Source organism: Myotis nattereri (genome assembly GCF_964212035.1).
Source record: "Myotis nattereri genome assembly, chromosome: 3".
Lineage (NCBI taxonomy): Eukaryota > Metazoa > Chordata > Mammalia > Chiroptera > Vespertilionidae > Myotis > Myotis nattereri.
The window spans coordinates 10,085,213-10,112,950 of NC_138077.1; the positions used below are offsets into that span (position 1 = coordinate 10,085,213).

At 46.2% G+C, this 27,738-nt stretch overlaps 1 protein-coding gene across 1 annotated transcript in view; it reads left to right on the forward strand.

Annotated features, from left to right (window-relative positions):
* Positions 1-26,899, forward strand: part of PCNT (pericentrin) — a 63,226-nt gene extending 36,327 nt beyond the window's left edge. Inside the window, exons 18-35 of the mRNA XM_081085518.1 lie at positions 1,045-1,770; positions 3,117-3,219; positions 4,516-4,670; positions 5,783-5,977; positions 6,738-6,911; positions 7,463-7,658; positions 9,079-9,301; positions 9,651-9,801; positions 10,717-11,403; positions 13,995-14,203; positions 15,074-15,176; positions 16,365-16,538; positions 18,774-18,884; positions 19,974-20,206; positions 21,831-21,907; positions 24,524-24,689; positions 25,849-25,976; positions 26,403-26,899. Of these exons, the coding sequence (XP_080941644.1) occupies positions 1,045-1,770; positions 3,117-3,219; positions 4,516-4,670; positions 5,783-5,977; positions 6,738-6,911; positions 7,463-7,658; positions 9,079-9,301; positions 9,651-9,801; positions 10,717-11,403; positions 13,995-14,203; positions 15,074-15,176; positions 16,365-16,538; positions 18,774-18,884; positions 19,974-20,206; positions 21,831-21,907; positions 24,524-24,689; positions 25,849-25,976; positions 26,403-26,446 (3,855 nt within the window). The 3' untranslated portion in view covers positions 26,447-26,899. The remainder of the gene's footprint in view (positions 1-1,044; positions 1,771-3,116; positions 3,220-4,515; positions 4,671-5,782; positions 5,978-6,737; positions 6,912-7,462; positions 7,659-9,078; positions 9,302-9,650; positions 9,802-10,716; positions 11,404-13,994; positions 14,204-15,073; positions 15,177-16,364; positions 16,539-18,773; positions 18,885-19,973; positions 20,207-21,830; positions 21,908-24,523; positions 24,690-25,848; positions 25,977-26,402) is intronic.
* Positions 26,900-27,738: the final 839 nt, after the last annotated feature.

The window sequence follows — 27,738 nt, forward strand, 5'->3', positions numbered from 1 at the left end:
TAGTCATGTTGAATGATTTTATCAAGAAAGGGTGTTAAATTATGTCAAATGCTTTTTGTGCATCAATTGTGTGATTTTTTTCATTCATTTTGTTAATGTGTTATAGTACATTGATTTTCCTATGTTGAACTACCCTTGCATTTCCAGTAATGAATACCACTTGCTTGTGGTATATAATCCTTTAAAATTCAGTTGAATTCAATTTTCTAGTATTTTGTTGAGTATTTTTGCATAAATGTTCATAAGGAACATTGGTTTATAGTTTTCATTTCTTGTACTGTTTGGCATTCGTATCAAGGTAATGCCTCATAGAATGAGCTAAGAGGCATTCCCTTTGCTTCTGTCCTACGAAAGAGACTGTAGAGAACTGGTATAGTTTCTTCCTTAAATGTTTGGTAGAATTACCAGTGAAGCCCTCTGAGCCTGGTGCTCCTTCTTCAGTTTATGGGAAACGTTTGAGAAAGATTAATATCAGTTCTTTAAATGTTTGATAGAATTCACCAGTGAAGCTGTCAGATCACAGCTTTGTTTCATTGGAAGATTTTGAATACTGGTTGTCTCCTTTGTATTGAGATGTTAACCTGAGATTTACTGGTAAACTGATTCACTCGTGCATTCTCTCTTTGTCACCTGAGAGATGTGTGACTGATCATATAAGGAGGAGCATGAAAGGTTTGTTGGATTGAGAAGTGAATTGTGAGACAGGAGATGTTTAAGAACTGAGGTTTGACTTTATTACATCAGATAAGATCCTGCCAGTGCAGTTGATGTCCAGGTGGGGAGATAGACTCTTGTACTTTCTGCTGTGCCATCTTTCCAGAATCGTCTCCAACAGTTACCTTTTAGGCACAGAGCTTTAAGCCTTGATTCTGTCTTTTTAAAAATTTGAAATCTTAACAGTCTAGAGGGACCAAAGGGCTCATCATGGAATCTCATGCTTAATTTCTTAGTCTCTGAAATTGGCTCATAAAACTGGCTGACAGACAAATGTTACAGCATATAATGCAGTTATTTTTCTGTATGCTTGTTCTATCTCACTTGTAGGATAAAGAAAAACTACGGGAGTGTTTTAAGCTGCAGAAAGTTGATCTCATAACTCAGGTGAAACAGCTTCAAGAAAAACTGAACCGTCTGGTATATTCTATGAACTTCCAGAACATTGAGACAGAGGATTTCAACTCTCAACAGCCATTGGCATTTTCTCATGTTTTAGAAAACAGTTTGAATGGTAATTCCAGTAATGGTGAAGAAACTGAGAAATTGCCTCCTGTTGATGAATTTAATAGCAATAAAATTACACAGGATGTAATTGACATTATTGGAAATCAGGACTCATTGATAAGAAATGAAATGCCAAATGTTCCCATGGAAGACAAGGTAGATTTGCAGGATGGGTCACTTTGTTTACAGGTGAGCTTGCCGAGTAGCTCCTGTGACTTAACCTACACTGAGGAGGCTGAGCCCTTGAAGAATGCACTCAGTGCGATGGACCTGTCCTCCTGGAGCTCCCCTGAGGTTGTCAGGAAGGACTCAATGCTCGAGCCATCACCCAGCCTGCCCCTGACACCCTGCTTGGACGTCCTGAGCCAGCACAGCCTGGATATCTCCCTGAGGGAAAGGACGAATGCCTCAATGCTCCAGGCTGACCAGTCGGGGCTGCTTTGTTCCCTTGGTGGGTCAGCACCAGAAAAGGCCCCTTGTTGGGCAGAGTCTTCGTTGGCCGCAGACAGGGCTCCCTCCGCTGATCCTCATGTGCATCGTATGGTTGTGGTAGGTTGGCTTCCCTGGGTGCTGTGGGTGCTGTCCTGCTTCAGTGTCTGTATGGTGCCCAGGGCCCCAGTGTGTTCCCATGGGACTGTGTCTACATGGCCCGTGGTGTCACAGCGGCAGCCATTGTTGGTTCACCTCCTGCAGGCCTCTGGGCCGGGTGTGGATGAGCTCCTCACAGTCCCCTGGTCAGCTGTGTGTAGGGATGGTCAGCTTTCTGCTGGACTAACCCTAATCCACTGTAATGTGAACATTGAGACACTTAGGTGATTTTTGGAAGTATGTGAGATGCATCGTTAGGACTAAGTTTTTTTTTCTTGTGGGGGGACACTAAGTTTCTTAACTAATATTGATTTTGAGAAGTACAGTCATACACTGTAGTAGTTTGCATATGGGTTTTTTATTTAGAATGTTTTTTAGATTTATTTTTGGTTGTATTGCATATTTAACAGGTTCCATGTGTAATGCTAATTAATTTCAGGAACACTTCAGTTTATTATTTTTGTTAGATTACATCTTTCCTAACGGTTTTGGTATTTTATCTTTTTTTAAAATATATTTTATTGATTTCTTACAGAGAGAAAGGGAGAGGATAGAGAGTTAGAAACATCAATGAGAGAGAAACATCAATCAGCTGCCTCCTGCACACCCCCTACTGGGGATGTGCCTGCAACCAAGGTACATGCCCTTGACCAGAATCGAACCTGGGACCCTTCAGACTACAGGCCGATGCTCTATCCACTGAGCCAAACCGGTTAGGGCGTGGTATTTTATCTTGAGTTAGATCAAATAAAAAGTAAATTAGGATATATGTTTTATTTGGAGTATCATATTCTACCATTTCATACAAAAGTACTTTAATCTGAATTTTTTTTTTAAATATATGTCTTTATGATTTCAGAGAGGAAGGGAGAAGGAGAGAGAGATAGAAACATCAATGATGAGAGAGAATCATTGATCAGAGAATCATTGATCGGCTGCCTCCTGCACCCCCCCCCCACCGGGGATCGAGCTCGCAACCCAGGCATGTGCCCTTGGGCCGGAATCGAACCTGGGATCCATCAGTCCGCAGGCTGATGCTCTATCCACTGAGCCAAACCGGCTAGGGCGTAATCTGAAATATTTGTTAATGACTTGTTTAAACTATTCCTAGAGCACTGTGGGTGAATTTGATTACATTATTAGAAGCATGTGACCTCAAATATATACATAAGGTTTAAACACTTTTATTTGGATTATTTGTGGGAAGATGATAAATTCAGGCCTCAGAATGTTTCTGTCAGGCAAGTTCAATTCCATGATGTAATAAGTTATTTTATAATCATTTAAAATTCTACCTATTTGAATAGGAGAAAGATGTTGAGGATTTTATCATAACGTCTCTTGATTCTCAAGAAAAGTCAAGATCATCTCCTCTTGGGTTAGAAGGCAAAAGCAATGGAAGTGAAAACAGTGAGTTCTTCATCTTTTTAAAAAACTATTTATTTTTACAGTTTCAGAGTCCAAAAAGCACTGAGAATTCCTGCATATCCTTCACAGATTCCCCAGTGCTGACGTTTACCTGGTTTGCTGTGTGTACTGCCTATCTTTCTCCTTTATTTCTATTTCTCTCTGTCTTCTGTGTTTGAACATTGCTCAGCCTGTTTGAGAACCTGGATGACTTAGCCTGCACGCTCTCAGGAAGCTCAGTTCCAAAGGCCTTGCCAGCACCCCCGAAGTTCTCCTTGCCCCACGCGGGTGCTGTGGGAAGGAGCAGACAGAAGGTCGGAAGCTGCTTTTCCATCAGGTGCCCCCTCCATTTTGCAGAGCTCATGCTTCCAGCCTCCTGAACTGGCTGCTCGTTGCAGGGCTCAGGAATGGGTCTGGGGCCTATGAGCTTCTGAAAGATTCTGAATTCTGATTTGAGGACCCCTTCCCATTAGATCAGGGGTGTGAACATCCGGCCCGTGGGCCATATAAGGCCTGTGAAATCACTTGGTCTTGCCCTGCCAAGGCATTAGGGGCGAGTTAATTAAATGTTTAACCAAATATAGCAGGCTAATTTGTAAGTTCATAATTTTGTATGGCCCACGAATGGTGTTATAAATATCCAAGTGGCCTTTGGCAGAAAAAAGGTTCCCACCCCTGCATTTGACAGAGGTTCCGGGAGCCTCTAATTCTAGACCTGGTTCAGGGTTCCCCAGCCCTGATGGCTGATTTTAGGGCTTTTCCTACCCAGATATCTGCTGCTTGTCCACCTGCTCCCAACCTGTCCTTGCTGTTGGCATCTTCTACCTCCTGTCCTGTCTCTTTATCCTCAGTGTCCGGGTTCTTACCTGCCTTTACCCTGTCCTTGGGTTTGTGTGTGTCTTTTGCCTGTGGCACTTGCTCTGCAGAGTCCTGTGGGTTCTGTCTCTCAGAGATGAGGAGACACACATCAACATCTGTGTGAAAGTGACTGAAATATCTGAAGATTTATGTTCAAATCATGAACATTAATATTTTAAACATGCAAAAGACACTTTTTCTTAATGTATGTAGATCTCATCTGAAGTTTTTATTAAAATATTTTTACCATCTTTGTGGTTCATTGATTTTTTTTCAGGGAGAAGATTGCAGCTATAGGCATCTGGGTGTTTCCAGGCGCAGCCTCACATGGCACAGGCCAGTGGGGGGTCTGACACCCCCTCAGCACTCTGCAGAGCATCCCCAGGAATGCCCCTGATAGAATTGCAGTTTCAGACACTGATTTGGTGGTGTTTTATTTAGGTAATGGCTTCGGGTGTGGAGAGACACTAAACCAAGGTTCAGGAGGACTTGAAACTCCCACTGTTAGTCCTGCAGTGCCGTCCCCCGCCTCAGGAAGCTTCCAACAGCCACTGGAAGCCATGAAGGAGAAGGAAGTCCACCCGAAACAAGTTAAGGTAATGGGTGGTGGGAGCAGGGCGAGGTGCGCTGATGGGCTCCATCTCTGGCCCACTCTGCGCCATTGGCCTCTGAGTGTTGCATGAGGATCATGCTCTGCTCAGAGAGCTGAGCTTCAGCTCTGTCCTACCTTTGTGCCTCATGTGAGGAGTGTACTGATCCTAACACCAGCTTCTCCACGAGGACAGCTCTGGGGTGCCGCCTTCCTCCTCGCTCAGCCTCTTTGGGCAGGACATAGATGGCCAGCATGCGTGTCCCAGTTCCCCATTGCTCTAGAGCAGTGGTTCTCAGCCTTCCTAATGCCGCGACCCTTTAATACAGTTCCTCATGTTGTGGTGGCCCCCGATGTCATTGTTACAAATTGAACATAATTAAAGCATAGTGATTAATCACAAAAACAATATGTAATTATATATGTGTTTTCCGATGGTCTTGGGCGACCCCTGTGAAAGGGTCGTTCAACCCCCCAAAGGGGTCACGACCCACAGGTTGAGAACCGCTGCTCTATAGTAAACGGCCCTCTCCTGTTCTCACAGACCTGTGGGCAGGGACTCAGGGCCAATCTGTTGGAACTGTTTCTTTGCACCCTGTGTCGGGACACCCCCATGATTTAGCTATTCCATCTGCAGGCACCTTGTCCCCTAAGGTATCACCCATCAGCTGGGACTTATGTACACACCTCCCATGGGGCTTCCTCATAGTATGGCAGCTGTGGTCCCAGGAGAGCCAGGAAAGTCCATGGAGTCTTCGGAGTCTTCATGACCTCTCCATAGAAGTTGGCCTGAGGCCCTCCCCTGAGCTGCTCTCAGGCTTTGGGGAAGGATGATGTTCACTGTGCAGGAACCGATGGGATGGCTCCATCATGGAGTCATCCTTGGAGGGGCTTATATAGAAATTCACTCTTTCAGAACCAGTTCCCTGCTGTTTCTGACGGTTATGGTGGAGGAAAGTTTGAAAACCTCACAGGACAGTAGGTTCTGCTCTTTGATGAAGGCCATGCGAGTACTGTGCAGGCGGCCCCAGCGAGCGTTCCTGGCGAGGGCAGGACAGTGAATGGATGAGTGCTTTCAAGCTGCTTTTCCTCCTTTTTCAAATGCGTGTGCTCTTGTAGGCTTTGCTGCAGATGGTGTATGACGAGAGCCACCACATCCTGGCCCTGTCCGAATACCATGGATACCCCAGCGCACTCAGCAAGGGCGAGCCAAGCACACCCATCAAGCACTACCTGAGGGCTGGCCAGGGCCTGTTGGAGGCAGTGCCAGCTCTGAGGGGGCACCTGACCCCAGCACCCCAACAGGCAGAGAAGGTATTTTCTCTTGTTTTAGAAAACAGTTTAAGTGGTAGTTCCAGTAATGGTGAAGAAACTGACAACTTGCCTCCTCTTGATGTCAATAAAAATTTGGAATTGTTTTGCCAAATAAGCAGGAATAGGAAACAAGAGGTGGTCCATGGTGGCAAGAAGACTGTGATATTGACTAGCAACCCTCTCACTCACATTCATGGGCACCAGCCACATGTGAGGGGGCCAGGCCTTAGCCCACAGGGTCTCAGTGTCCACTTTGCAGACAAGGAGCCAGGGAGGCCAGGAGGGGGCAGTGCAGAGGTGAGGGCCAAATGTGAACTACGTCCAAGGGAAACCAACCTGCCATGGCTTTGAGGGAATAGTGGGAAGGACACTAGGCTGAACCTGTAGGGAAGAGGTCCAGAGCAGGTAGCCTAAGGGTGGCTGCCTGTGCACGTCCACACCCTGTGTATGCACACACATGACCCCAAGCCTCTACCCTGTGCAGTCATGTGCTCGGGCATGCACTTACCAACGTCACTTCTGGCCTTGGGCCTACCGCAGACGCAGGCCTGGTGTTGGAAAAAGGTTTGCCTGCTGACTTTGCTTGACCTTGTTTCCATCGTCTTCAGTGGTTTCTTCTCTGCTTGGATGGCAGCATTGGCCTTTCTTGCCCTGGGCAGTCCGGGGGGTGCTCATGTGTCTCCTTTCCTGTTGGAGTAGCTCCTGTTCTAGCCTTTAGATGCATCTGTTGCAAACACTGAGCTTCTTGTTCTAATTTTAGGAGCTTTCTGACACCTGCCTTGACTGGAGAGGAGAATTCCTACAGGTAGTCCAGGAGGCATTTGAAAAGGAGAGAGAGATGCTGACGGTGGAGCTGCAGCCTCAACTCGGCGGCTCTGACCCCAAGGCCCACGGTGCTCTGGTGGAGAGACTGCAGAAGGTGGTCCAGGAGCAGGTAAGCTTGGGCCTGGGTTACCTTAGAGCTTACCCCTATTTCAGCTGACCTGGGAACATGCCCATGACTGAGGGGAAACCCTGCTACACACCAAGTGTAATACTGCATGTTTCTGCATGAATTCTATCACACAGAAGGAAAGTTATGTGCCTCTACCCTCCTTTATACCTCACTCTGTTCTAGAGATAACTGGCCTTCCCTTGAAAGGAAAAGCATTTTCAGATTGCCCAGCCCCAGGTTATGAGCTTGAGTCCAGAGTCAGGGTGTGAGGTTAGTCAGAGCAGCCCCCAGGCACAGGCCAGGCCCGAGAACGAGACCCAAGGTGCTGGGGGTGAGGGTCACTCATGTCCTCGGCGAGTGCATGCTTACCTCCCAGCCAGGGATAGAGTCAGTAGTGGAGGCTGGTGTGTGCAGAGGGTGTGCTGCTTCTGCCTGGAGCCACCAGCACTTGGAACATGCTCCCTTCTCATCCTGTTTCCCCATGTGGGTGGGCTCCTCATCCCTGCGGAGCCTTCCTATCTGACTGCTGTCCCTCTTTTGCCCCACTCCAGGGGGACCTGCAGGAGAAGTCCTTGGAGCACCTACGTCAGTCCGACAGAAGCAGCTTGCTGTCCGAGATCCAGGCCCTGCGAGCCCAGCTACGGCTGACGCACCTGCAGAACCAGGAAAAGCTGCAGCAGTTGTGCGCAGCGCTGACCAGTGCGGAGGCCCATGGGAGCCGGCAAGAACACCAGCTGCGCAGGCAGGGTGGGTGCACCCCTGAGAAATGTGCCCACCTGAGGTTCACCTGGTGGGTAAGGTGGCACACAGGTTAGCAAAGCTCCTCTGGACTGACCAGAGCTGGATCTGGTGGCAGCAGTGACATCCTGGTTTCTTCAGGTCCCTGAGTGCAGGGAATGTCAGCCTCGTCATCAGAATATGGTGGCTGGAATATTTCTCAGTTCATAGAACTCTGAGACCAGTCAACGCAGAGGCTTTGCCAAGAGTGCTGGCAGATGGTGAGGGGCCTGGTGTCTGAGCAGATATGCTGGGTGCCAGCAGGACCTAGTCTGGGAGAGTCTCTGGAGCTTGCACTGGGCTTAAGTAACTGTTATGGTTTGTACATTTAATTAGATTCGTTGGGTATTTTTTATAGAGGTGCTCATGTCACCTGTGAATTAAAAAAATATATATTTTTTCTTTCCCATCTACCCCCTTTTCTCGCTGTCCACTGGTCAGGCCCTGGAGCACGTGGTGAAGGGAGTGTCTGGCCCTGCTCCTGGCCACAGGGGAAGCACTCCATGTCTTACCCTTAAATTGGATGATAACTGTGGTCCTCACAGAGACCCTCTGTTAGCTCTGGCAAGTCCCTTCTCTCCTTAGTTTTGGAAGCTGAATGATGGCCAACTAAGTCTGTCTAGTGCAGTGGTTCTCAACCTTCTTAATCCCGTGACCCACAGGTTGAGAACCGCTGGTCTAGTGGCAGCAGTCTTGCATTTTGGCTGTGACCCCTTGTCATAGTGCATTATCCTTTGTATATTTCTGGGCTGGGTTTGCTCATATTTTGCATCTGCATTCATGGCGGATTCTAGTCCGTAGTGTTCTTCTGGTTTTGGCATTGGAGGAGCGCCAGCTTTGTGGAGGACTGACATCTGTCTACTCCCCTTCTGTTTTCCAGAGGGGTTTTTATAGAACTAGGTTTATTTTTTCCTTAACTTTTGGGAGAATTCTCCAGTGAAGCCTTCTGAGCTGGAGTTGTCTCTGTTGGGAGGTTTAGCAGAAGAGTGACAGATGGGATGACATTTTAGAGCACAGGGATGGTCACACCTGGCCTTCCTGCCCCCAGCAGGGAGGGCTGTGAGCAGCCTTCCACATGCAGGTCCATCTCGGCTTAGCTCCAAATTCAGCCTCCAGGGAGACCCTAAATCTGAACTGCTGCAGGGGCTGAGGGGTGTGTGGCCTACCCCGGGAACCATGTTGTGTTGAGGCCTGGTGCTGTGTGTGTTGGAGGAACCAGCAACAGGCAGATGGAATGTACCTCTGGCACCATCAGAAGCAATGCCTTTTAGGTTGAAGAAACTTCATTCTCCCTGTTTCCTTAACTGACTTGTCTGTAATTAAATCGTCTGTACAACTCTCTTTGGACTCATGAATAATGCTATTTTATGTTTTCTAATCTTTTTCTTAGTTGAGTTACTGGCATATAAGGTTGAGCAGGAAAAATGTATAGCGAGTGATCTACAGAAAACCCTCAATGAAGAACAACAGAAAGCAAATAACGCCCGAAAGCTGCTAGTAGCGGAGCAGAATGCAGTCAAAGCTTTGAAATCGGAACTTTGTGAGTGTAAACAGGACAATGAGAGGCTGCTGAAGTCCCTCAATGACGTGCAGAGGGAGGTTCTCCAGCTGAGGTACGTATGGTACTGCCTTCGTGATACACTGCCCGCCAGCCCCCAGGCTGTCATCAGACCTTTGGTAGAATAAATGAAAGTTACATAGTTCTCACCACATCATTCTTGGCAGTGAAGTAATGGAGCCTCGGTGCCATAACTTGTGCTGCATGCGCAGTAGGTATTAGACAAAAGTGTCCTGCTCCCGTGTGTTTAGAGCGAGAAGGCGGGACTGAGCATGTGTGTAGATAATGAGGAAGCAGCAGGGCCTACCTGCCTCGTCCTGGGAGCTCCCGGCCCCTGAGGGTAGGACTGTGTCCCTTCAGAGCGTTGTGCAACGTGGGGTTTGACTACCTCTCTCCCCACACAGGTCTGTACTAGACAGCAAGGAGAACGACCTGAAGGCCGCACTTCAGGAGCTGGAGAGCGAGCGCAATAAGGAGCGCGCCCTGCAGAGCCGGCTGGAGCAGGAGCAGCTGGAGCACCTGCAGAGGGAGGGCCAGGACTCCAAGGCCCTGGAGGTAAGGGGGCCAGGATGGGAGCTGGGAGGCCGTTCTCTTTGATGCTGCTTCTGATTCTTTTTGTGGATGGTGAGCCCAGGTGGCAGGGTTTTGGGGCAGTAAGGTAGGGCTGCGTCTTCAGGTAAAACACTCAGCAGCTTTGCAGTGACAGAGGGTGTGATGACCATGTGATGCCAGCGCTGCACCACATGGTCCCCACCATCTCTGCGAGCTTGGTTCTGCAGAGTGGACACTGCCTCCTTCCACACAAGGCACAGCCTCAGAAGCTGGTGTCAACCAGATAAACTGTAGTGACCCAGCTCCTGTGCGAGATGTACAGTATATGTGTGAATCCGTGTTTTGTTTGGCAGCTTGATGACCACGTGTCCAGCAGGTGTTCCATAGTCCTGGGCAAGCTGACCATCAGTTCCCCAGTTAGGACAAAGCTGTCTCTCAACAACACAGACCCTGGTTCAGCTCAAACTGCGTGTGTGTGGTCTGTCCTCTTAGTGTCCTCAGTGTTGTGGTTCTAAGGAAGGGAGAATGAACCCAAGATGTGTATGTGTGTTTACTCAAAAAGGTAACAAAAGTTAGTATACAGTTGACCCTTGAAAAACACAGGTTTGAACTGTGTGCATCCATTTATATGTGGATTCTTTCAGTTGACCACTGTTCTAAGGGTCAACTTCGTATTGGGAATTGGCATATGCGGAGTGCTAACTGTGGTTATATGCAGATTTCTGTCTTCGAGAGAGGTCTGCGCTCCGAATACCCACGTGGTTAAAGGGTCAGCCATACATACTTCTTTCATCCACAGGGTAAATTTCGAAAGGTATAATTGCTGGTCGAAGGTTAGCAACAGAAACTTGGGTGGAAAAACTGTTTAGATACTTTTCTCCAGTTTTAATTTTTCCATCTTACATTTCCCTGACCCAGGAGTTAAGAATATCTTTGGAGAAGCAATACGCTCAGAATAATCAACTGTGTGTAGCATTAAAACACGAGCAGACAGCAAAGGACAACCTTCAGAAGGAGCTGCAAATTGAGTCCTCACGCTGCGAGGCGTTATTGGCGCAGGAGCGGAGCCGGCTCTCCAAGCTACTCCGGAACCTGGAGGCTGCACAGGGCCGTTCGCAGGAGCTGTCTGAGGCCTTGCAGCACGAGCGAGTCCTGACGGAGCAGCTGAGCCGGCGGGCACAGGAGGCCTGTGCTCACCAGGAGACACAGGCACACCGTGCTCTGCTGCGGAAGCTGAAGGAGGAGACGACCCGGGTGGCGGAGCTGCAGGCAGCACTGGAGAAAGTGCAGCAGCACGCCATGTGCACCCAGCAGCAGCTGGAGGCTGAGGTGCAGAGGCGCTGTGCAGAGCTCGAGAGAGAGAAGGAGGTGAGTGCCAGGCTGAGGTCCACTGTGCAGGCCCTGCGGACCCCCAAACCAGAGCTGAGCTGTGATCGGGACAGGGAGAGGGAGAAGCCCACACAGCTGCAGGCAGAGTTAGAGCAGTTACACACGAGGCTGGCAGAGCAAGAAGGACTCAAGGACATGAGCAGAAGAGTGGAGACAAGGCAGAGCCGGGCAGACACGGACAAGTGGAAGAAGTGGCAGAGAGACAAGGAGAAACGGGTGAGAGCCGCCCTCGGCCAATGATAGCGCCTAGCAGCGACGTTGGTAGGGTTAGGATGACCCACGGGACGGGGGCTTGTTTTGGTCCCTCTGCTCGGCTGGCCTGGTCAGTCCTATGCTGGAAGAAGTAACTACTGCAACTCCGTGGCAAGGCTGGAAGCCTTTTACTTTGTTCTTTTTCACGGTTTAGATGTTGGGGTCCTGGCAGTTCTACACGCAATTCAAGAACTGGCTTTTTCTATTGGGATCCCAATAGGCATTGTACCAACTCTGTAGGTCTCTTTGAGAAGTATTGTCACCTCAACCATGTTCAGTCTTCCCACCCATGAAATTAGAAGGTCTCTCCATTTATTTTGGTCTTTTATTTCTTTCAACAATGTTTTATAACTTTCAGATGATAAGCTTTGCACTTCTTTTGTTAAATTCATTCCTAGATATGTTGTTATTTTTGTTGCTGCTATAATGGAATTACAATTTTAGTTTTACTTCAGACTGTCCACTGGTGTACAGCTGTCCATTTGACTTTTGTATGTTGATCTTGTTTCCCTCAACCTAGCTGCACTTGTTCATTAGTTCCAGTATTTCTTAATGGATTCTTTGCGATTTTCCATGTACACGATCATGTCCTCTTAACATAGGCATAGTTTTACTTCCTCCTTTTCTATCCTGTGTCTTTATTTCTTCTTGCTGCCTGACTGCCCTGACCAAAGCTAATGGTGCAGCGTTGATGGAGGTGGTGAGGGGACGTCGTGCCTTGTTCCTGATTGTAGGGCAAGCAGTCAGTCTTTCACTTTAAGTATGATGGGATTTTTGAGATGCCCTTTATCTGAGGAAATGCTCTTCTATTCCTAGTTGTTTTAATCTTTATTATTTTTTGAAAACACATTTTTATTGATTTCAGAGAGGAAGGAAGAGGGAGAGAGAGAAGCATCAATGATGAGAGAGAATCATTGATAGGCTGCCTCCTGTACACCCCACACTGGGGATTGAGCCCACAACCTGCCCAGCCATGTGCCCTGATCAGGAATCAAACCGTGACCTCTGGTTCATAGGTCGACACTCAACCACCGAGCCGCACCAGCTGAGCAATCTTTATGATTTTTAATCATAAGAGTATTGGATTTGTTTTTCATGGTGTCTTTTAAGAGCTATGGCTTTTGCATTTTATTCTATTGATGTGGTGTTTTGCATTGCTTTTCATATGGCAAGCCATCCGTGCATTCCTTGGGATGAATCCCACTTAATTTGGTGTGTAATTCTTTTTATATGATGCTGGATTCAGTTTGTTAGCATTTTGATAAGGATTTTGCCTCTCTCTATACAGGACATTGGTCTACAGCTTTATTTATTTGTGGTATCTTTGGTTTAGATAACACGATGATTTGAAGTGTTACCTCTTTTATTTTTCGGATGGGCCTTAACTTTAGATACATTTTATGTCAACCAAAAGCCTTTGTTTCTCATGCATTGACATTTACTTCGGCCTTTTAAGAAATAATTTCTAAAAACATGGAGGGGAAAAAAAAACGTTCACAATTTCTGTATTTGCAAATTACAAAATGTTTTTTTAAATGCATAATGAAAACGAATGGCCTGGTCTTTATAGTAGTTAGCTTGCCATGAAGCACTTAAGAAATTAATGTGTTTCTAAGAACCAAATTCTAGGTTTCTAAATGCTACAAGGATTAATCATATTCCAAAATACTATAAAATTATTTTTGTAGATTAATATGAGGGAAGTAATTAATATTTTTAACAGCTTTACTGAGCTACAGCTCAAATACCATTAGGAATCTTTACAGTAGTTGTAGTGTTTTATCGCCAGACATCTTGAAAAGTGGAGTAGTTTGGAGGTGTGACAGAGAGTGGTCAGAGTGTGGCCAGGAGGCGTCCCCACTTATTTTGTGGAGGCAAGTGGAATTAAGCTCTTGTCTGCGCATTTCAGTTACACAGACTTCTCTTCCCCATGAGGAGGCCCTTCCACCCTGCGCTCTCCTCGCCACACTGCCTTTGCCCTCTCTGGTCACTCCCAGTGGAGACGCAGGTCCTGTGTGCTTGGCAGTGAGTGCATCCTTGCTGACTGACTTTTCTCAGCACCTCCTTGGTGGAGAGCTTTGTATCAGGGGTTTTTCCCCCCACTTAGACCCCAGGGCACCCCCAGATTCATGGTGTGCATGCTCGTGTGCATCTTCTATGTCTGTGCATGTTGTGTGTTCATGTGTACACATACATGTATGTTGATAATGGGGAACTAGAACTCGGGCCTGTGAGGCTTCATCCTGTGTATGTCAGTGTCCTGGCCCCTCTCCTTTGTATCTGCTGCTTACCTTGGGCCTGTAAAGCCTGGCCATTCTCAGAAATAAGCACAAAACCTCAGCCCCGAGACTGCAGTGTGGGATTGTGCTGTCCGAGGCAGGAGCTATTCTGACCCCATGTCACATGTGGAGTGCCCAGTGTGGATGTCCCATTGGGGGTGGTGTGCAGGGCAGAGCAGCCCAGCCCCTGGGTTCGACACTGGGCGGAGCCCCATGGTGCAGAGCTAGGTTTCTGGACTGTGTGTGATGGTCTTTTCTGCTCTGCATTGACAACAGAGAGAGTTGGAATTGCAGCGCCAGCGCCACGAGCACAAGATCAAGCAGCTTCAGAGAAAGATGAGGGAGCTGGAGGCCAGGGAGGCGGCGCACCTGTCCCCGGAGTCGGAGCATCTCCGAGAGCAGCAGCAGGGTCTGGATTCGATTCGGCAGCAGCTGCTTTGTGCGGCAGGGTTGCTGACCAGCTTCATCAACCAGACCATAGACAGGTCAGTCACGGGGAACCAGCAAGTTCTGTGTGACCCTGCACCTTTCACTGTGAACAGTTCTGAGCTTTAGGTGTGCCTGCAGTTTTAGGTCCATGTTTTAATGAAACTGACTCTTATTTCTCGTCCAGCTCCACAAGCTTCCCACAGAACCCCCAAAACATTTAAAATAATACCTAAAAATGAGTTACGGACAGCACTCTCCTGCATTCTAATATGACAGAAAATTAAGGTTTCTTTTATATTGTCTTGTCCCACACCCCTTTATAATTATTCACCATCCAGAGAGTCCAGACCCGATGCCAGCTCCCACCTGAGCCCACTGAACTGGGAAGAGCCAGTATCTGCTATGTCTGTCTTACCTGAGGCTCTGGGGCTGCCATTCACGCTACCAAAATTTGTTTCATGGCTGACTAGCCAAGACATAGGTGTTTTGTTTGAACAGAACAGTTAATATTGACATTTGCCCTTCTCTGAATACACAGAAACCAAGTAAACACAGTTTTCCATCTATGGTTGGGTTTAATTGATAGAACACTAAAGATTTGTTTAGGACACTATTCTAGTAATGGACAAGATCCCGGCAGAAAGCAGCAATAGGAGGCAGAAGTGCTGAGGGAGCCCCAGTGGTCAGTGGCCGGAGGTTTTTGAGCTTTACCGACTGTCCACTTCAGGGTTGCACTGCCTCATGGCTGCCACTCTCACTAGAGGGGCTCCCAGCAGCCACCTTTGTGGACAGAACATGGCTTGATGAAATGCTTGGCAAGCATGCTACCGGTGGTCTATGTGAGCTTGCTCACAAGCTCATCTTTGTGGCCTTGGTTGACAGTCGGTTGGAATCCATATGAACCTTTTAAATGTTTATTTTTATAGGACAGTTAATGATTGGACATCATCAAATGAGAAAGCAGTGACATCTTTATTTCGGACATTAGAAGACCTCAAGTCCCAGCTGAGCACATCTGGCTCTCCCCAGGTGAGAACCCAGCTCCTCCAGGTGAGAGACAGCTTCCATGGCCTGCCTCCTCTGGCCACCTGGGGCCTGGTTTCTTTTTTATTGTGACTGGTTGTTCCTCCCTCATTGCCTCCTTCTCATTTTTCAAGTTGGCAGTCTGGATGAGTGAGCATGTGCCTCCTCCTGTGTCTGGTAGGGGCCAGGTGCTCACTTGCGCTTTCTCTGGTGCCTCTCAGCCTGGTGGTCTGTCGTGCTCCCGCGCAACCTGCTCCTTGAGCATTTGTGTTGAGAGCCAGAGCAGTTTGGGTCTCTAAGACTGCCTCGGGGAGCACTGCACTCCCCATCAGCTACATCGAAGGCATTTCAAGTTGCTGATACAAATTACTGATCAGCGTTCTCTGAAAATTATGAAATCTTGATATTTACCTGAGAGCAGCATGCATGTGGACCCGCTCACCCTTGGACCTGTTCACCCTCTGACGTGCTCGTTGAGCGCAGTCAGTGGATGGGTGCAGTGTGTTCTTGCCCTCTTGTCTGTTGGACACCATGCCTTCTGGGCCCGCCGCAGGCTGAAGGTTCCTCTGATTATGAGAAAAGATAATGAGCCTGTTTTAAGGGACTTACTCATTGGGCTTCAGGGATGAGCACATGATGTTCCGTGGTCACCTTGGATGCTGCCTGTTTGTGGTGTCAAAGAACATTGTATCTGTGACAGGCCTGCTCTGGTCATATAACTCCATTTTGTGTCAAGTCTGTTTCATAGAGGATCGGAAAGAAATGTGATTTGAAAACTTTTATTATTTCCTGTCCCACAAATGGACAACTCTTTCCAGCTCCACAGGCTTCCCACAGAACCCCAAAAACATTTAAAATAATACCTAAAAATAACCAACAATAAAAAGCACAAATAGCCCTGGCCAGTTTGACTCAGTGATTTGAGCTTTGGCCTTCAGACCAAAGGGTCTTGGGTTCGATTTCTGGTCAAGGGCACATACCTTGGTTGCAGGTTCCCCAGCCCCAGTAGGGGCACTTTCGGGAGGCAAACAATCGATGTGTCTCTCTCATGTCGATGTTTCTTCCCCCCCTTCTATTCTCTCTAGAAGTCAATGGAGAAAATACCCTCTGGTGAGAATTTTAAAAAAACACACAAATAGTGTGCATGCCTTTTAACAAATCCTATATATTTATTTTTGCTTTCTTCTTCTCAAGAAAAAAATGACAGCAGAGGTCCAGGTCCAGCTGGTGGATGTGTTGCTGAAAGAAAATGATTCTCTTACTAATGCTCTCAGCACTGTGACCCAGGAGAAGGCAGAGCTGTGCAGAGCAGCGTCCCGGCTGGAGAGGACTCTCAAGCATCACCTGCTGAAGGGCTGTGCGCTCAGTGTATGTCACTCACACTCCTGCGGGAGTTGAGGGGTGAAAGGAGCTGGGCTTCCTTATGGCTGGCTGGCTGGGGCAGTGTCATTTCTTTATAGTTAGCTTCTCTGGGCTCCTTCCTTCCTAACGGCCAGAGTATCTTATTTAACATTTTAACGGGTTATCTGCCTGGTTCACAGGGCAGACACATGTACACATACTTTCATACATGGCCAAGATGGTGTTTGATACATGTCAACAAACGGAAATTTTGACTTAAGAATGTAATAAATAATTTGATGAAATGAGAATTTTATTTCACTTGTAACTAAGGAAAAGAATTTATAATTTTTCTGATTTGTGTAGTTGATTTTTGGAATGCCTAATTTTTTTCTTCTTTATATTTTAGGTGTTTTTTGTGTGTGTGTGTGATTTTCTTCACTTTTTTTACAATGAAAAGTTCGTGCAAATTATTGTAATTTACATATGTTAAAATCTGCCCCATACTAGTGTGATGTCACCTGAGTTTTCTCTTGTGCTCTGCCCCTTTCCCTATGGTTTTCTTTCATTGGATGTCTTGTAAGTTGGAACTGTGGTTTCTGAAGGCTCTTCACTTCCTTCATGGTGCATTTGAGGTCCACCTGGGTGTTGATCTTAATAGCTTATTCTTCCTCATTGCCAAGCTGCATTTGAGGCATGCATGTGCCGCAATTTAACCATTCACCTAATGAAGAATATATGGGTTGTTTGCAGTTTCTGACTGTTAAAAATAATTTTCCTATAAACACTGTGTACAGGATGTGTGTGGACATAAGTTTCGTTTCTGAATATAAAAGCCCAGGGTGTTTACCGTCTATATTAACCATGCTACGGTGTTGTCCAGGATGGCTGCCCCAACTGCTTCTCTGGGACTTAACTCAGGAAGTGTTTCAAGGTTCCTTGTGTAAGGCACCCCATTGTGGACTAAGAGCTTGTGTGGACTAAAATGCAGTCAATAGGAGAGTGCTTTTTTCCTTTATGAAAGTTAACAAAGAAACTAAGACACGAACATTCTTTTTTGTTGTTGTGAATCCCCACCCGAGGATATTTTTCCACTGATATTTTAGAGAGTGGAAGAGAGATGGAAAGACAGAGAGAGACATTGATGTGAGAGAAACACATCAATTGGTTGCCTCCTGCACGCACCCTGACCAGGGCCCCGGGCCTGGGAGGAACCTGCAACTGAGGTACATGCCCTTGACCGGAATCGACCCCGGGACCCTTCAGTACACCACCCGATGCTCTATCCACTGAGCCAAACTGTCTATGGTGGAAATGAACATTCTTGATGAGAAAACCAAAGGTAGACAGAAAGCGTATGGTGGAGTATTCTCCTTCATGTCCAAGATGACATGTGTTCCTAGAGCGTCTTTTCTAGGAATGACCCAGCTGTGCTTTAGAACCAGGAAAACCACTGGTCTTTCCTGCCTCGTAGGATATGTGGGACCCACTCAGGCTTTCTTCTCACAGGCCCGCCCTCCTCTTAGCCTTGCTCTGCAGTGGTGAGGTGGCGTGACCAGGCTTTTGATTCCTCTTCCAAACTGCTGGGCGGAGGCCACTGACCATATGGCCCTGGGAGTACTTTAAGCTCTCTTTTGCCTCGATGTCTGTTGTGGGTGGCCCCTTTGTTCCCCTCACTGTGGACTCCTCCTTCTGTTAGCATATTCCCTGTTGGAGCTCTGGCGGTGCCCATCCCTTTGTGTAAGTGGCTTCTGTGTGGGGTGCTTGCCGAGGTCTCCAGGACTGTAATTTGATGCTACTATAGCAGAACTAGATATTGTATCTTCCTTCTAATTTCTAGGACCAGAGGGTTTTCAATATGCTTAAAGCTTCGAATTTGGGATTATTTTACAAATATTTGATTTTTTTGTTTTTAATGCAATCATACTTCAGTAAATGGCATATAATAATCATCCCATAAGTGTTAATTACCTGGTTAATAATGTCACGTAACAACTTGAGCACTGCTGAAAAGATACTGAAGGGAGATGGTGGTGTGGCCTGTGTCCTAGCGTTGGGAACACCTGTACCCAGCCTCCTAGGGTCCCAGCTCTCCTCTGCCCAAGGCAGGCCTCACCCTGCAGAGGTCCTGGGGGACAGCTGGGGAAGGAATGAAGTGTTTGGGCATGACCTTTTTCCTAGAGTTGGGGTAGGGAGGGATCAATTTTCTCATGATGTTTTTATGAGAACAGCTCTGTAATGCACTCTCTGTGGTCGTTGCAGAGGTCAGACAGGAGGAGGGACAGGACCGTCCTGCAGAGCTCACCAGGACTTGCAGACCCAGGACTGTCTGCTCCAGCTTCCAGGGAGGAAGCAAACACCCGCAATGTCAAGGTAAGACCATTCCTATGGCAGCATAGAGGCATCGGGGGGATGCTGCTCTTGGTTTGTTTTTAAGACTTTATATCTTTAGAGCAGTTTAGCTTCACAGCAAAGTTGAGGGGAAGGGGCAGAGAGTTCTCATATACACCCTGCCCCACACACTCAGTCTTTCCCACTGTCAGTGTCCCCACCAGATGGCACATCTGTTAAAATCCATGAAACTTTATTGATAAGGTCATCATCACCCACAGTCCACAGCTTACATCAGGCTCAGTCCTGGTGGTGTGCACTCTCTGGGTCTGGACAAATGTGTAATGACATGTGTTCACCATTACAGTATTATACAGATTAATTTCACTGCTTTAAACATCCTCTGTACTCTGCCTGTTCATCCTCCACCCTTTCACAGGATGCTTTTAACTAGTAAAAACAGTTCACGGCTTGGAGGTCCTCCTCTGCCTGGGCATCATTGCCAGCAAGTGTGTGTGTTCACAGTAAGAAGACCACATGGTGGTTCGAGTGGCCAAGTCATGACAAATAAGGGAAGCTAAAGACAATGAACTTTCATTTGAGATTTGGCCTACTTTTGTGTAGACATCACGTTTCTGTGCTCATGAGTAGGGGCAAAATGTGTGATGCTTTGAGTCATTAGGTAAAGTCTCTGCAACCTGAACAAATTCACTTGTCATCATTTTTGACAATGTGTAGAACAAGTGATAGGTTCTCTCATGAAGGAAAAATTAGGATATGGGCACCAACACTTTGAGGGGTTCCTCCCACCCCAACGCCCATGAACCCATGATGAAACGCCCCACCCAGCCTCAGTTTGGACCTGGCTTAGTGGTCAGATTCACGGCGCCCTCCAGGGGGCTGCTTTGATGCTGTGGAAAGGACTTGTGGCCTACATTTTGTCTATTAAACAAAACTGAACTTTAAACAGCAAGTTGTTCCCGATGACAGATGTACACGGCTGACTTGTGTAATGATTTGCTGAAGGAAAAGTGATCTGGTTCTTTCTAAAGCACAACAGTGCAAACATGTTTTACAGATTTGTCAGCAAGACAGCTGTTCTATGTTAAATTTTCCAATTTTTTTTTTTAGATGGAAAAATTGTACCTGCATTATTTGAGAGCAGAGAGCTTTAGAAAAGCTCTGATTTATCAGAAGAAGTATCTTTTACTTTTGATCGGTGGATTCCAGGACTCTGAACAAGAGACGCTCTCCATGATCGCTCATTTAGGAGTGTTTCCTTCCAAAGCAGATAGGAAAATCACCACATCCCGGCCTTTCACCAGGTTCCGAACAGCTGTCAGGGTGGTGATTGCCATTTCAAGGTAATAGGAGGCGTGTGCCACTGCTGTCTTCACAAGTGGGAGGCACGTTTCAGTGGTTTTAGTCTCTGACACTCTACAGTTATATTCTCTTTGAAGATGAATGGCACTTGACCTTAAAGAAAATACAGATGACACTTGTCTTCAGGAAATCATAATGTGCAAAACTTACTTTCTAAAAAGAAAATATTTAAGGGTGCCTTTTTATAATAAAACAATGCCTTGCCCCTTAATGGGTCTCTTGCCAGGGTTGTTTTTGATGACCGGCATGTCTGATCAAGTTTAAAACTGCATTTCACTTCTTCACATTTGTTTCCTATATCTTAGTCAAATTTAATGTGTTACATAATAGGGGCCAAGAGCATAAGAACACATCTGTGATCCACCCAGGGTGGTGGCCATTTATGGCACAGGCACTCTCCAGCCTTTGCCTGTGGATTGGGGAGGGGAGGAAGAGCCTACTGCAGGGTGCAAGGGGCCCTCCATCTTCAGCCTCCACTGTGTGTCTGCTTAGCCCAGCCCTGCCCAACCCCCAGCCAGAGGTATTGCTCATTCTCCCCAACCACTGTGTGCACAGGGTGTCATTGTTAGAGCAGGGCTGTGACTCTCTAGTTGATTGGGGATTTTGATCATTTCAAAATTAATAGTGATGAGATCCATTTTATTTTATAATTTTTAATTTTGCTGAATTTCTAAAAATGGTTATCCCACTAAGAACTGTGCAGCTCTGTGACTCCTGTAGAGGTGCCCTGTCCAGTGCATGCTGGTCTCTGTCTGTAGGACAGGCTGTTTGGTTCCAGACTGTGCTACAGAATGGGTGGAAGTCCCACACAGGGTGGGGAGGGAGGCTTCCTCCAGCCCCAGGGCATTTAGTCCCCTCACCTCTGAGTTCTGACCACAGCCATGCCAGATAGCCGGTTAGACACTGGATGGAGGCAGGTAAACAGATCCAAAACCCGCCTCCAGCCTTCCTGTCCAGGAGGGAGAATCATCTAAGTGAAACAGCATTTTTTTAAATCATCACCTGAGGGTATGCTTATTGATTTTAGAGAGAGGAGAAGGGAGGGAGAGAGAGAGGAAAACATTGATGTGAGAGAGAACAAAAATCAGTTGCCTTCTGTATGTGCCACAACTGGGGATCCAACCTGCAACCTAGGTGTGTGCCTTGACAGGGAGTCCAATCTGCATCCTTTCAGTAATAGAGGATATCACGCCAACCACTGAAGTACACTGGCCAGGGCAAGCAGCAGCATTTTTAATGCCCATACCACCGTCCTCCAGTCACCCCAACACCCCACCCACTGGCTTGTGGTCTTGGTAGTGGAAGGAGCAGGTGTTGCAGATTGATTCTGAACTGGAGTCTGGGAGACCCCAAGCTGGGTGTCTGGGAGTGGTCAGGGTTGGGGCAAGGCAGGGCCTCCATGGGGGCTGGATGGGACTGGGAGTGGGTGGGGAAGGGGCCCTGTGCACAGGATTGGAAGTAGCTACCCTGTCACTGTGCAGTATCTGCTGCCCTGGTGAAATTGGCCGCCAAAACCCTTTCAGCTGTTGGTCACATCTGGATTTTCATTGCTTTTGTCATTGCTGTTGTCCTCTAGTTTTCAATGTTTCATATCTTTTTTTGTAGATTACGTTTTTTGGTTAAGAAATGGCAAGAAGTAGATCGGAAAGGAGCTTTGGCGCAAAGCAGAGCGCCTCAACCAGGTGGGCCTGCAGAGACTCCTTAACCTCACCTTTGCAACTTGTCTTCCACTTGCTGTAACATTTCATTAATATCTGGTCATTTTCAGGGCTCAATGGGGATGTAATGAAGCACACTAATAAATGGGTAAATTCAGTCAGTGCAGTTGGCAGAGGCAAAATGGTTTTTGAAGGAAAGTAGTGTTTATGTTCATGTAGTTAATGCTAATGAGTAAAAGTGGTTCAGAGGAGCGTAATGATTGAAAAATATAGAAGTGATAAATATGTTGACTAATAACTTATCTTTTAAACATGTTTTTATTGATTTGAAGAAGGGAGAAGGATAGAGAGAGAGAAACATCGATGAGAAGCATCATTGATCAGCTGCCTCTTGCCCCCTTTCTGGAATGAAGCCCACAACCCGGGCATGTGCCCTGATCAGGAATTGAACCGGTGACCTCTTGGTTCATGGGTTGACACTCAACCACTGAGCAACCCCAGCTGGACCTACTAACTTATCTATATATATATAAAAACCTAATATGTAAATTGTCCCCACGGGAGTTCAATGGGGAGACCAGGAGTTCAATCGCTCGCTATGACATGCGCTGACTACCAGGGGGCGGTGCGGAACGAAGGGAGGCCCTGGCTGGCAGCTGGAAGGCCCCAATCAGCCCTGACCGCCAGCCAGGCCTAGGGACCCTACCGTGCTTGAATTTCATCCACTGGGCCTCTAGTTTTTAATTACAAGGTCACTTCTCCAAAATGAAGTGGAGTTCTTTGCCGGGGTCCAGCCCCAGCGGGTCCAGGGGTCCCCAAAGGTGTGGACGGAGTCGGCGAAGAAGGAATGACACGGAGACAGCGTTCAGTTGATCAGCAGCCTAGCCAGGATCTCCAGCCAAGTTCTGGTCTCGATCTCCAGAGAGGTTCTGCTCTGGATCTCCAGCCAGGTTCAGTGTCCATGTTCTCTTGCTAGGTTCCTACGGCCAGGTTCTCCAGCCAGGTTCTGTAGCCAAGTTCCCTCGCTAGGTTCTCCAGCCAGGTTCTGTCTCCAGGTTCTCCAGCCAGGTTCAGTCACCAGGTTCTAGTCAGGTTCTCTTGCCAATTTCTGTAGTCAGGTTCAGTCCAGGATCTTTTGCCATGTTCTCTCGCTAGGTTCTGTCTCTAGGTTCTGAGGCCAGTTCCTGTCCAGGATCTTTTGCCATGTTCTCTCCAGCGAAGTTCTTCTGTCTCTAGAGAACGTTCTGTGCCTAGGTTCTGTCTCTCTTCGTTCTGTCTTCTTACATCTGTATTTATACCAGTTGATTCCAATCCTATCAATCTCTATTACAAAGGTTAGGGCGTTTCTTATCTCCATTCCAGGGAGTAAAGATTATGTAGTTTAAGCATGATTGTTCATAGTTAAAGTGATTAATTACCCACCTGGCACTTAGTTAAGAGGTTTTATTCCCTTCCTAACTTCAGGGGAAAATCCCTACCTGGGGAAACAACCTTTCTCAGAGACCTTGGTTAAAACACATAGTGCCAAGAAGGTGAGCAAACATATTAAGAACAGTATGCCATATATGCCAGGTCCCTTGAAACAGCAAGCATGGACCGGCTCCCGGCAGTTCTTCAGACTGCCGCATCTTTGCTCTGAGAGCACCATGCTTACTTTCTCAGTCAGGTCTTGTGTCTAAGGTTCTCTGCTGTTGCTCGCACTCTGAAGGATGCACACTGGCCACCAACTGCAGGCCTTTGACAGGTCACTGCCCTGGGGAAACATTGGCAGACAACCTCCTCCCCCTCAGCACAGGGTTGTGGCCGCTTGGAGGGGTGGTGGAAATTGGTGCCAGTCATCTTTGATTTTCACCTGTCACTTGTTACTTCTTGAAATCAAAATGCCTGCTCAGCCTTCAGAAAAGTTTGCCCCTCTCCAAGGCTGGTATTCTTCAGGGTATCTGCCCCTGCCTCCTGAGCCCACTCCTCACTTGAGTGGAGGAAAGCCCCCAGCCCAAGCTCCCCCTGCCCAGCAATCTCTATCAATCTCTATTCCAAAGGTTAGGGCGTTTCTTATCTCCATTCCAGGGAGTAAAGATTATGTAGCTTAAGCATGATTGTTCGTAGTTAAAGTGATTAATTACCCGCCTGGCACTTAGTTAAGGGGTTTTATTCCCTCCCTAACTTCAGGGGAAAATCCCTACCTGGGGAAACAACCTTTCTCAGAGAGGTGACCTTGGTTAAAACACAGTGCCAAGAAGGTGAGCCAAACATATTAAGAACAGTATGCCATATATGCCAGGTCCCTTGAAACAGCAAGGATGGACCGGATCCCGGCATATAAATTCAAAGTAAACATCATTACATAAAAGGGTACGGTCTTTTTTTTTTTTTTTAGTTTTATTCATTTCAAACAGGATCCGGCCTGAGGGCCGTAGTTTGCCCACGGCTGGGTTAGGCTATAAGGTGATCAACACTCATGTTCCTCCCAGAGCTTTTTAAAATATAATTTTTATAACTTGGGTACTCTAAAAATGTTTTGAAATTGCCATGCAAACTCTTAAAGCTTATATATTTTAAATTTTGGTAGATGGGCCTTCCTACTAAAATGCATTTGTCATTTTTCATAATCCCTTTGTTGTTGAATAATTCTGGGGGAAGGATTCCTGGTGCCACGGCAACAGATGACTCCACCAGAAACCAGTGAATCCCTACCTGAAACCAGTGATTCCCCACCCGAAACCAGCGAATCCCCACCAACCCGGGACGTATCTTTCAGCCACACCAGGGACTCTGTGCCAAAAGCCTCCCCACGCAGGAGGGAAAGGTGAGATGTGCTTTCAGACTGTTTTTTCATTGTAAGGGTTAGGCAAGACCTGATCATCAGTAGAGGTTCAATGTGCAGAGACAAGTGGCCATGCATGGCAGGGTGTTTGGGCAGATTTGTATGGATACCCAGGTGTGCGTGTGTATATGTGTGTGTGTGTGTGTGTGTGTGTGTGTAAGGGGGTTTACATGTACCTGGGAAACCCCCCTATGCAGAGGCACACACACACATGCAAGGCCTTGGTTGGCTTAACTCAATCTTTTTTCTGTAGAATTTGGGTTTATTGCACCCATAATGTATTTTTATACTTATTACTCTGGTGACAATTGAGATGTTACAGTGACAATGTTATAGATCAGTTATTTGGGAAAAAACCTTTTCAATTTTATAGAGTATAACTTAGTTTAAAATTAAAGTGAAAAGGTTTCCCTGACAGGAGAAACAATACACAAAAACATAAGGCACCACTGTGCATCATCTAATTCTGATCACCTCTGCTAACCATGCACCACCAGTGGATGTGGTTCCTCAAAGAAACGTATTTTGAAAGTTTGCCTTTAGCTGGGCCCCAGAGCAAGACTGGGAGCGTACCACTGTGAATCCCTGAGGGCCTGGGAGCGCCGCCCCCCCCCCCCCCCCCGCTTTTTAATTTTTTTTCAGAGAGGGCATTTTGCCCAGTGCCCGGGTTGGTAATATTTACTGAGAGAATAAATGTGGCCAAGGCTTCTTCTGTATGGATGACAAGGGTAAGATATGAAGAGTACGCTGGGGGTGACACATGGAGCTCCCTGGTCCCAGCGGGAGACTAGGAAGAAGGGCAGCTGACATACCCATGTTGACACAAAGATGGGTCTGAGGGATGCGGATACATATCTATGAAGATTTAGTGAATAAAATAATATGCGGTAGTTTTTCCTCATTGTAGCTCTGAGACATACAGAAGTTGGTTTTTAAAGCATTGTGTATCACTTTTTAGAAATCCTTTTTTCTTTTGCGGTAAAAAAAGATATAAAGGAAACAGCCATCTAGTTTACCTCATTTCCCATAACGTGTCCAGTCAGAGGACCCAGCACCACTTCTTATTTATGTGCTTACTGCATTCACCATCCTATTGTGTTCAACTCTTGTTTTGTTTGTTTCTGGGTTTGTTTGTCTGAAGGTCCAATCCATCTCCAAATTCAAGGTCAGAAAGATCCCTGACTGCTTCTCAAGATCCAGAACGTTCTTTGACAGAATATATTCATCATTTAGAAATGATCCAGCAAAGACTAGTGGGGCTACCACCAGGTAAAAGTCCTCTGATTCTTTTTTATAATGTAAATGTACCCTAGGAATGTAAAATAATGTGGGAAAGATTATTAGCATTCAGCTTAGTAATTGTTGGTTTCAGTCCTAATTATAAGCTGTCATTAATAGTATTAGAAGAATGATTGTAAGTCAACAGTGTACTTGATCAAGAAGTGTCCAGACTTAATCACTAGCTGGGCCTTGTAATCCTCCCTCTTACACTTCTGGAAAACGCATAGATTGTTTCACTGGATATACTTTTTCCAGTGTTTTTTAAATCATTGTAATTTAAACCACTATATATTTGAATTACTCATATTTTTACCAAAAATAAGATATTAATTCAGTGTTAGTGTTTCAGAATTGTTCTTAAAAGACATGTGAAGTCTTCTAACAAATTGCTACATCATTTTTATTTTTATTTAGATTCCACCTCAAAGAAATCCTGCCGTCAGAAGAATAAACAATGAATAAAGTCCTTGTGGCTCTTACCAGTGGCAGTCCTGCTTGAGGAAAAGAATAGTTTTTTCCTTTTTCTAAGGAAAGCTTGTGGTGTGGTGTGGCGTGGCATACTGAGCAGTGCCAGTCTCCTCACGTGCCTGAGATGCCAGCCTCAGAGTGCCATTAATTAAGTATTCTCACCTTTGTGTATTGCTACAAAGCCAAATAGAATATTTTTTATGTAATTTCAATATCTTTTAGCTCCTTACCTTCATGAGGTAATGTGTGTGCTCAGGAGCCTCGGCACCTGCCCGTTTCTTTGCATGTTGGCAGAGCCACCCTGCCTGCCTCCAAAAAGAGTAAGCAGAGAATGGCTCCTTGGTGTTTTATTTTCTTAAAGTGTACAGATAGAAACTTGGTTTAAAAATAAAAATACAAAAGAAAAACAGAGAATATAATTAAAACACTATTTTATTTGTGAATAGCCCTTGTGTTGTTTTTTAGTTTTATCCAGTTTGCTTTTATTACTGGGGGGAAAAACCAAAAAAAACACATAGACTTAGAATTTATGTTAAATTGCTTTAAGTCAGAAATTTTCAATGGAACTCAAAGTACTCTTCACCTAGTAAGACACCTGCCTGTTGCTTCATCTTGGTTTCTCATTTACTTCTGTACGAGGTAGCCACTTTATACTACTTCTCATGACTATGATCTTTTTACCTTTTACTGATGCTCACTTGTACCACGTGAAATCTAGCCAGTTATTTTTTACCTAGAAATCTACACAGGTATATTTACAAGCATCTCAGTGAGTTTTTAGGACCTTTGAACATGACATTTATCCTGCTGGGTTTAGGTTTTAATACAAAACCTTTTTCTAGCCCTAGCCGGTTTGGCTCAGTGGATAGAGCGTCAGCCTGCAGACTGAAGGGTCCCGGGTTCGATTCCAAATGCCCAGGTTGTGGACTTGATCCCCAGTAGGGGGCGTCGTACAGGAGGCAGCCAATCAATGATTCTCATCATTGATATTTCTCTCTCTCTCTCTCTCTCTCTCTCCCCCCCCCTTCCTCTCTAAAATCAATAAAAATATATTAAAAAAAATTTTTTCCCCTAAATCACTACTTATTTTGGTGATAGTACAGAGTGGCAGCTTGTAACACTGGTCCATGTCTGCATTTTCTGTTATATTAGCTGACACTGCTAGAAGATTACTGTTGTGTGTTTTTTATTATGGTTAACCCTTTGAGTGCCAACCAATATCCTAGGAACTATGCTAAAATTGCCAAGGCATTTTTGCTGATTTTACAGCAGTTTAGGAAAA